At 45.6% G+C, this 10,219-nt stretch overlaps 1 protein-coding gene across 1 annotated transcript; it reads right to left on the reverse strand.

Moving 5' to 3' along the window:
* Positions 1 to 3,605: 3,605 nt before the first annotated feature.
* Positions 3,606 to 9,812, reverse strand: LOC125711645 (S-adenosylmethionine synthase). The gene is made up of 9 exons (XM_048980809.1): positions 9,517 to 9,812; positions 8,274 to 8,351; positions 8,050 to 8,172; positions 7,822 to 7,934; positions 7,578 to 7,721; positions 6,899 to 7,117; positions 6,527 to 6,709; positions 6,268 to 6,401; positions 3,606 to 5,623 (listed from the first exon to the last, which is right to left on the reverse strand). Exons 1-9 carry the CDS (start codon positions 9,608 to 9,610, stop codon positions 5,521 to 5,523), a joined length of 1,191 nt encoding a protein of 396 aa, XP_048836766.1. The 5' UTR covers positions 9,611 to 9,812; the 3' UTR covers positions 3,606 to 5,520.
* Between the last annotated feature and the right edge of the window lie 407 nt (positions 9,813 to 10,219).

The following is a 10,219-nucleotide window of genomic DNA, read 5'->3' on the forward strand; positions in this document are numbered from 1 at the left end:
CATGAATAGAATAATGAACAAACGAGTAAGGAGGGAAAAAGTGTCTCTTATCCTGCAGACTCCAAGGATGTGAAATAGCAACATAGTGCATCTTGAAATCCATAGCAATGAGACACATGCTTTTGGTTAGGAGACACTATTCTCCATGAGGGCTTTCACCATCTCCCTCTCCATTTTTGCAAGCCATAGTGGACTAAATATAGATGCGAGGTGAGTGTCAGGGGGAGTGGAGTACCGTCAGCAGCTGTGGTATTTGGGTTTTGACCTGGCAGACGACCACAAGTGTAAAAGTGTGTAGTAGTAGCCCCCTGTAAATGTGCATTGCCTGCATATGTTTTCTAGTCCTTAAAATAGCTAGCGGATCTTGGCTCGGAGCAAGAGTTTGAATCAGGTAGCCCTCCCTTTCCAAGAACTCCACATCACAGATACACCTTTACATAAAATCCTACTGAAAGGTAAATCCCATTTTGATTTAACTACAGAAAACAAAGATCTTAAAGCCATAAAGCTGCTTTATGGAAGAAATCCACAATTAGCCAGAATAACAAGCAAAGACACTGCTCAAGAAATGCTGGTGAATGAGTTAGCAGTTTCATTTCATTATTTAAAAGACACCAAAAGAACAGAGTGATTTCCATAGCAGCCAGCTACAGAGATTCAGAGACTCTGTCCAGCTTACTTCAGCTTTCCTTATCACAGGCTCTTTTCCTTTCAATAATTCAGGCCAAAAGTAACCAAGTCAGCCTGTGCGGTACGGCTCACAAGGGACTGCCAATATGCCGCATTCTGCCAATGGCCAAAAAACCAGCGCAGTCAAATACACCCCTGTATTCCACGTACGATCACATAACACAGGCTTGGTTGATAATTACCCTCTAAAGCAACCTGAACAATTAATGTCATACAGCTATTGAAATAGGGCAGCATTGACAAGGTACAATATTGCAAACTAACCGTGGTGGCTTTAATAAGGAGACCGTAACGATAAGAAATGACAATCATATCAGCACGGCCTAACCTCACAGGCCAGTTCAGCGTACAGCTACTTTCCTGAGTCAGCGAACTGCCCTGCCAGAAAGGTCTCTCTCCTTATCAGACAGAGGGATCCCACGCCCCCTTCCCTTCGAAGCAAGAAAGCCAGTAAAATTCTGCCCACCCTCCCCAGAGGATTTATGAGGACCCCAGGAGTTATTTCCATCTGTTTAGGGTAAGAAATGTTTCATGCTGTGCTACAGATGCCAAGGACCATCATCTCGCAGCACAAAGTTCCGCAGTCAAGCTGAGGACGGGAAACATGGCTTTTCTCCCTGTGTTACTCAGCTAATAAAAAAAGTAAAAGAGCTGCGACTGAGTGAGCATGTACAAATAGCATATAGTTCCTTCAGTAGATTGTTCCAAGCTTTGGTCTAGAGAAGTTGTGTTGGAATAACTGTCAAATAATAATAGATATTTTTAGGAGGATTCAAATGCTGTATTATTGCATCAGCAAAAATAAAAAGTTAAATTCCTGTAACTCTTCAACAAATGGAAAGCCAAGTTCATACATTATCTCTGAACAGGTATATTAATAATCCGAGCAATACCTATAGCATGTTCAGTACAGATGGAGCAGATGGCTTTTCAGAGTCTTCAGTAGTCTAGACAAGTGTTTCCAATCCAGTCCCAAAGGAAGCCCCGGACGTCCCAAAGGAAGTCCACGTTTTTGCTCCCTACTGGAAGTCCCTACATGGACTGCCTTGGGGTCCGCAAGGACCAAGTTGGGAAACACTGGTCTAGAGACATCCATCAATCTTATACTTGAACTGAGTATGAACTGGCAGTTCAGCAACAAAAAGGATGGCACAATTACATTACACCTCCAGAGTTGGGGGTTCAGTAACTACGTGTGCAGAGTTTATATGCATCGCGACTCTCGACCTCAGGCACTGTCTCCTCCCATAGTCCAAAGATAGCTTTGAGTCTCAAACCTCACTGTATTGCAAGCATGAGTTGTTGGTCATCCTGCCTTGGGTGACCACTGTTTCCTTGTTTCAGGCTTCCTATGACCCTGTACTATACAGGCAGGTACAAAACAAGAGGTGTTGGCTCACTGCATATGCTTTATGTGGAGACCACTAATCGGCATTATATCACTGCGTTCCAGCGGAGGCAGCCTTTTTCACACAGTAGTGGATAGGATAGACCAGGGGTGACCAATCTTATCCGCAAAGGGCCGATGCGTATGCAGGTTTTCACTGCAACTCCCTAATTAGGTCATTAATTAGAGGACTGGTTGGCTGACAAGTGCTCACACTGGGGTTTGAACAGCTGACCCAAAGGTTATCCCAAAAAGCCACATACACACCAGCCCTTTGCGGATAAGACTGGCCACCCCTGGGTTAGAGAAACCCCAAGTATTACCTGGGAATGTGGCATGGCAGGTTTTCAGAATTAAATATAGCAGTTTACTGGAATAACTTGGTTTAGCTTATAATTAAGCTCAACTTCCTTTAAATTTTAATTTAAAATCAGGTATTCAAAATATAGAGTAGTTTTGTGTCTTGTGCCTCTGGCTTGCTATCATTTCCAAAGAATTCAGAAATCACATCCGCAGAGCATGTGACCCACCTATTTGAGTGAAGAAGCAAACACACTCATTCATATGGAAAATAATCCCTTGAATCAGGTTCTGGCTGGTCAAGTAATGGGTTTGAGCTGCTTATGAAGCATGGGGATTTCTGTAAAAAATGTCCATTAGGTGGAAGACATAAAACCATAAAATGTGTCCAACTTCCTTCATACCTTTTTGTGTTAAGGATAGCAACAGGTTGAGAAGTGGAAAGCAAATGAGCTCAATCTGCATAGAAATGAGCCACTTCCAATAATCTACTCATTTCGCCAGAGTTTGATTGTGCCGCCGAGTCCAAGTGACCATATTTAATACCAGGTTCTGAGCTCCAAAGTTACATGTTGGCTGCTAGTCCTGTACAGTGACCCACAGTAAGGAAGGGGATCCTGTTGGCCAGTATGGCGTTTTATTTCTAGACATGTTCCAGTGGCTAAACTATTCTGTGCAGCTTCCAGCTTTGATCCTAGCCAGCTCAGCTGGAGCAGTCAAACAGCAGACCTCTCATCACAAGTCACCCAGCACAGGGTCACACATGAGCAGAGTAATCTAGGAAACCAGTTCACCTAGCTGCATGTTTTCAGACTGCACGAGGAAACAAGGGGATAGAAAAACCAATGGTATATACAGCCAGAGGTGACAATTCAACCCCCAACCATAAACATGAAGTATAGTTTAAATATACATTAGAACTAGTATGAAAGCTGGAAGACCATTGCAAGGAATATGCAGATACCACACACCAAGGGCAACAAGCTTGTGCTGAAGCTACGCTTTGAAAGCTCACACCCACAATTCCATTTTGATGTAACCATACAAGTTGACGTCGCAGGAATTGAGAAACCGGTATCACTGCAATTCACAGGGAGGTGTAGTTCCATTCAGTTCCAGGACAATTACATACCAGCTTGTAAGGTATGTGTAGCTGGTTTACTGCCAGAAGCAAAATGGAAGTCACTCCCCACCCCCATGATAGAAGCACCAGACAAATGCAACAAGATTCCGGAATGATTAAGCACTTTTATTTAGATTTTTGACAAAAGGGTTAGTACTCAGATTCTGGAGGTTTGAGACCTAGGGGAAAGGATAGGGTCATGTTACCTTTCTTCATGTTTGTGGAAGTTGGGGGGTGGGAGGAAAAACAGAAAAGGCACTTTTTAAACTTGGAGAAACCAGCATTCAGACGGTGCTCCAAAACAGTGGGGGGAGGGGAAAATAAGCAAAACCCAGAACGCAAGGTGGCAACCCATCAGCGGGTATGTAAACAAGGCTGGCTTCTCTGTACAACACCAGCCAAAATCTGCACCCCGCGACCAAGGCGAGCTTTCCGTGACACGATGTGCTCAAAGCTAGATTCCATCCAGGATACTCAACAGATCAAGCATGCCAGCAGCCCCCATGGCTAGAACCCAAAGCTTTTCTGTAGGACACTTTGGACCACAGGGGAACCACTGGAAACAGAATGTGAAATACAGCATTTGGGAACAACAAAGAATATAAAACATCATTTAAAAAAGCTGCCTTCTGAAACCAGCTTCTCTGTATCCACGCCAAGTTTCAGAACACAATAAATACAAACACTAAGATTGGTTTCCATTTTCATCTTCAAGTATCAAGAGCTTCAATGATGGTTAAGACAGCCCTTCAGGGTAACGGCTGAGCAGGTTTTCTGTAGCTATGCCTGTCGTCGGTACCAGAAGGGAGGAGTAGGGGAAAGGAGTGTGTCTAACCAAATTTAAAATCCTTGTTAAAAAGGAAAAAAAAAAAAAAAAAAAAAAAAACAAACCTGCCTTTTGAAGGAATTTGAATGTTGCATTTAAATCTTAAGGAAAAAAATAAAAATTAAAAATCAAGTAGTATCACCACAATAGCCTCAGACTGTATACAGATGGAGCCGGGCATAGCAGCTTCTGACTTTTCTGTAATACGTCAGAAAACGGCCACAGTCTGCATAGACTACAATCAACACCAAGGCATAAACAAAACTGTCTGGCTAGTGCCTTAAGCCTATGATGCCTAGAGGCTCTAAAAGGGGGAGGGGGGGGTGCCAATAACATTTGCCAGCAATTGTGCCATCATTAGATCCTCCAGTGACCGACAGGAGGGAAAACGGGATTGGGAAGATTAAACTGCTAGCAAACATCAGCAATCACTGCAGCTCAACTACAAAGCAAAGACATCTACAGAGAGAAGCAGGTAGCTACCAGGCCGAGTTCCTTTCAACAATCACAAAAGAAAGAAAGTTCCCATTGTCCAGGATGACTGCTCTACAAATTTAGAAAGATACACTGCAGAAGGACCCACAGCACCAAGCCATGTTCTTCATTTCAGCAGCACCAGTTCTCTTGCAGACAGCTCAGACCAAGACCATACTTCCATCTGAGAATCTAAGATGAATCGTCTATCGTGCACAAGGCACTAGCCACCAGGCCTTTAGTCAGTCTTAACCTGACAGCTGTGAGGCCCTTCCCCCACAACACCCTTTCAAACAGCACCATCATACACAGCACCAAGAACAGAGGAAGTTGATTTGGCATGATGGCAGTTGTGCGTGTGAAGCCGAAGGGTAATGAACCCATGAGCCCACAGCCTGAAGAAAGGGGAGTCCGTTGACAAGCTACAGCCTCACAAGCAGGATGTGAAAAGGGGAGAAGCCTAGTGGATACATGCAAGAGCTCAAACCACCACAAAAGATGAACAAAACCCAAACAAGTTACCACTACACTATTGCTCAGGGAAGGAGAATCAGGAACTAGGAAATGGGAGGAATAGAATTGTAGGACAGGGTTAGGGATATTAATTTTGCCATTAGGAGCTCTGGATGTTTTGTAATAAATGGCCTTCCCCCTCCAAGACCATGCAGGCTTCTCTGTAGTATACACCAACAGGCCTGGGGGGAAAAAAGCTTTACATGTTTAGTATTTCAGCTTTTTGGGCACCTCCCAAGGGAAGGAGTCACGACCAAAGTGGCCGTACGCTGCAGTCCTCTGATACATGGGTTTCTTCAGCTCCAGATCCCTGGAATACATAATCAGTTCATTTAGCAGCCACCACAGGCAAGCTCTCCCAGTGACAAATAAGAGCCCCTCCAGCCAGAAAGCTGCCTAATAAAACTCCATCACTGGAACATGCCCATGCCCAAGAAAGCAGATCACATGTCGCTGATGCAGCGACTGCAAGTTCTGGTAGGACTCAAGGCTTGAGGGCAGGAGGATGGGACAGGATAAACTTACCCTGGTACTCACTGTTCTTGGTGTGAGGGCCCGATCCCCCCCACCCCCGAGTGTGACTTTAGGAGTGGGGAGATTGGGTGCATATTCTATGAAGGGCTTGTTAAACATCTAAAGAGGAAGCACCACCTGACCCAACTATTTTGATCGGGGCTTACTCAACCTGCCCCTAGACCACGCAGAAGATCAACATCATCGTCTAAATTTTTATTGCTCCTGACGAGATGCACCCATTGTGGACAAGTCAACAAGGAAAGTCAAACTGGAGCTTATGCAGGCTTCATACAGTAGCCTCATAGGACATCTCCCCCCACCCCACTCCAGAGGGGAGTGATGAAAGGTCCAGCCCAAGTCACTGACCTAGAGGGACCCCCAATGGGATTTTGAAACTTCGTGGGCTGGGATGAGAACAGCCCTGAAAGTATACTTTACCTGACAATGACCCCAGGGCGGAGGTCAAAGTTCTTCTTGACAATTTCCAGCAGCTCCCTCTCACTCTTTTGTGATGTCCCATAGTGGAAAATTGAGATGGACAGGGGGTGGGACACTCCAATGGCATAGGATACCTGATACCAGAAATTCATGACATGCAACCTTGATGATGGAGCCAAATATGAACCCATTAGCAGACAGCAAGGTGTTGTTTATATTAGAGGGGCAGCCCTGGTACAAGCTGCCACCTCTTCCTTACCTGGACCAGAACCCGTCTGCAAAGGCCAGCCTTCACCAGAGACTTGGCCACCCAGCGGGCAGCATAGGCAGCAGAACGGTCCACCTTGGTGTAGTCCTTCCCAGAGAAGGCTCCACCCCCATGGGCACCCCATCCTCCATAAGTGTCCACAATGATCTTACGGCCTGTCAGTCCTGCATCACCCTGGGGGGAGGAGGGGGGGCAGCGGAAGGAAACAAAAAAAAATAAGGCCTGAAGAGCTGCTTAAATGTTCTGCAAGCTTGGGAGCTGAATTAATATATTTTTGGCTCAAGAGACAGGATTACATGCAAAGTCAGTCCAAAGAATTTTTACTGTACAGAAGAGGGTCAGTAAATCCGATTCCCCAATTACCTGTGGGCCCCCAATGACAAAGCGACCACTAGGCTGCAGGTGGTAGACTGTGTCATCATCCAGGTAGACCGAGGGCACCACAGCCTTGATGACCTTGTCCTTCAGGGCATCACGCATCTCATCTAAGCACACTTCTTCATCGTGCTGCACCGAGATAACAATCGTGTGGACACGCACGGGCAGCATGGCTCCACGGTCCTGCCGATACTGCACAGTCACCTGGGAGGAGGTTAAATTAATGAAAATTCAGTAAAATTTAAGACTTAAATCAAAGAACCGTATTTCAACCATGTATTGAGGCTACTCAGCAAACACAAAAGCCTCATTCACACTAAATCACACGTTTTACAATGAAATGCAAGATCAGCCTTAAAGCATTTTCATTCCCAACCCTTTCCCCATCTAGATCTGTACCAGCTGCTCCCTTCAGCTGGTCATTACACCATACCAAGTCTGATCAGGCTTTATAGTCGCCTAAAGTGACCCTTCTACGGAAATATGGTGCAGACAAGGGTGCCTTTGTACTGCACATGGGAATCCTACCACCTCCCTTCCCAGCAGGCCAGCTAAAACCTATTTAGATCTGTTGTGGTATACAATCCCACCTAAAACTAAAATCAGGTTTATTTCACACAATATTGGCACTAAGGCAATCAATTCAAATCAAAACCACGCTTACCTGAGTCTTAGAATCAGGCCTCAGCCAGGGCAGGGTGCCATTTCTGCGGAGTTCAGCCATCTTCGCATTTAGCTTGTGGGCAAGGACGATCGTGAGGGGCATGCACTCCTCAGTCTCATCAGTTGCGTAGCCAAACATCAGGCCCTGAAATAGCAGGGACACACATGAACTATCAAGACTCATTCCCGCATATTGCTGAACTACACCAGAGGGGGCAGCACATCAACCAAATCACAGGACATACCTGGTCCCCAGCCCCAATATCCTCCTCACTGCGATCCAAGTGAACACCCTGTGCGATGTCAGGTGACTGCTGCTCCAGGGCCACCAGCACATTGCAGGTCTTATAATCAAAGCCTGTTAAAAGGGCCCAGAACAGCCAAAGAAAAAGGCAAGTGATATCAGGTAATGTTTTATTTTAATCAAAAACCTATAGGTTTCACTGACAGTGCTAAATTAGACAAAGACAAACCTTTAGAAGAATCGTCATATCCAATGTGCTTGATTGTCTCACGGACAACCTTCTGGTAGTCCACAATGGCCCGAGATGTCACCTCTCCTGCCAGCAGGATCATCCCGGTCTTGGCAACAGTTTCTGGAAAACGAGAGAGTGATGAAAAATGTCCCAAGCATCCCTGAAGGGACAGCAAGCTGCCCTGAGCCTCAAACCACACCACATGAAGGACGTGGTCTTACCACAGGCCACTTTCGCATCGGGGTCCTGCTTCAGATGAGCATCGAGCACAGCATCACTGATTTGGTCACAAATCTTATCTGTGAGGGGAAAAAAAAATGCATAAATCGGGGTGCATAATCCACAAATCGCGCTTACATTAATCGTTCACAAATTCTGCCCCCCCCCCCTGAATTCAGTACACGAGTTGTGCAGACGTTTTGTCTAGACCAGTCGACGATGAACAGCACAAGTTACAGCCTTGCCGACCACTGCAGTTTCATACCTATTAACGGTGCGGCTCAAATTAAAGTCCGCATTGGAAAGACCACCAAGCCAATTGCAGCGCTGTCTCGAATCAGCGCTATCTAAATCGAGTTGGTCGAAACGCAAACCCGTCTCAGTTGACTGCGGTACAGACCAAGCGATCGCCTTTGCAGCATTATGCGACGGCGCGACGAGCACCATGATCTGCTCAGACTACCGGCTCTTCGTTGATCGAAACGATCTGCTTGCGCTATGCGGAAAAGGCTTGTCTAACTGGCGGCGCGAATGTAAAAGTGAGGTATCTCTCGGAAACCTGCGGCGGGAGAATAAGGGGCACGTTTTCTTTCAAATACGTTGGAAATAGAAGAATCAATTCTATTTATTGATTTACCAAGCGGAGGTTATATTAGCGTTAAAAGCATCCTGCGGTACCACAAGCATATGTGTATGTCCAGTTTTGAACACGCGCGCTGCCAGCATCACCGCGTGGCCTCCATGGCTAGCGTGCACCTCTCGCGCTTAGACCGGCCGTAAAATTCCGGAAATCTACGACTGACGAAAACGCGCCGAGGCCGCCGCACTACTGCAGGCACTCGATGACGGGCAAATCTTAACCTGGAAACCACCACGACACAAAAAGGGCTGCTGATCCGTTGCGTCAAATGACCTTAGCCACCCAAAAAGAACCATTAGGGGGTGTGCGGCCTAGTAAGTAAAAGACGTCAGTGCAGCCGAAAGATGGCACGCGTGGCTTGAGGGCGTTCACTAACCACTTCTAGAAGCCGGCCTTTTCTAACTGGCTATTGTACTATGCACTGAAAATAGCCGAAATGATATAATATACAAAAATTATTTATTTCACCGGTAAAAGAGAGTAGTTTAATTGCGCCGCATGACCTTGCGCGTTAAAGACGTCTTGTCAAGCGAGTGAACACGCCGGCTTCGACAAACGACCGAGAAGTAGGCGAACAATATGTTAATGCGGTGATATCGGCTTACCGGGGTGCCCTTCTCCGACGGATTCAGAGGTGAAGAGAAAGCAGTCTTCCTCGATGAGAGAATTATGGAAGCCGTTCATCTGACCGTTCATCATTTTCCCTTACTTTTTCGATATATTACAGTTCTTGACGGATATAGTTAGCGGCAGCTCTGTAATATAAGACCGACTATCACAATTAAATAACTGTTGAAGTTTTTAAAATGTATATGATTTTTTTTCCCCCTTTTTTTTTTTTTTTTTTTTTTTTGCAGTACCCTGATGTAAATCGAACCGCTTGGAAACACACCGGTAATATTGCACCAGCACACCAGTATTTATGTGCTGAAGTCGAGGCCCCTTACGTCACAAGGCGCGTCTTTGTCTCGCTCTCCCACGTTTGGAGGCGGACCGTACCATATTAGAGCCGACGGGGTCGCGACCGAAATAAAACTATGTGTTTCCTTTTCTCCGTCTATGTATATATTATGCCGATAGTGAGTTCCCATTTGGAAAATCGTAATAGGGAATTGAGTACGATGATGTTGATAGATTTTTGGGGATAGTGGTTTAATTCTCACTTTATGAGTAAGGCGTACCCTCTCATTTAATGCGAGGGTAATTCCGACTCGGTGTTAAAACTATGGGCAGTTGAGTATTTTAATAAACCATTTTCGTGTATTTCGTGATTAAAATTTCGTTTGCTGTTGTTAAGCTGCGATCACT

The sequence above is a fragment of the Brienomyrus brachyistius genome, chromosome 2, assembly GCF_023856365.1.
Source record: "Brienomyrus brachyistius isolate T26 chromosome 2, BBRACH_0.4, whole genome shotgun sequence".
In the NCBI taxonomy this organism is placed as follows: Eukaryota; Metazoa; Chordata; class Actinopteri; order Osteoglossiformes; family Mormyridae; genus Brienomyrus; species Brienomyrus brachyistius.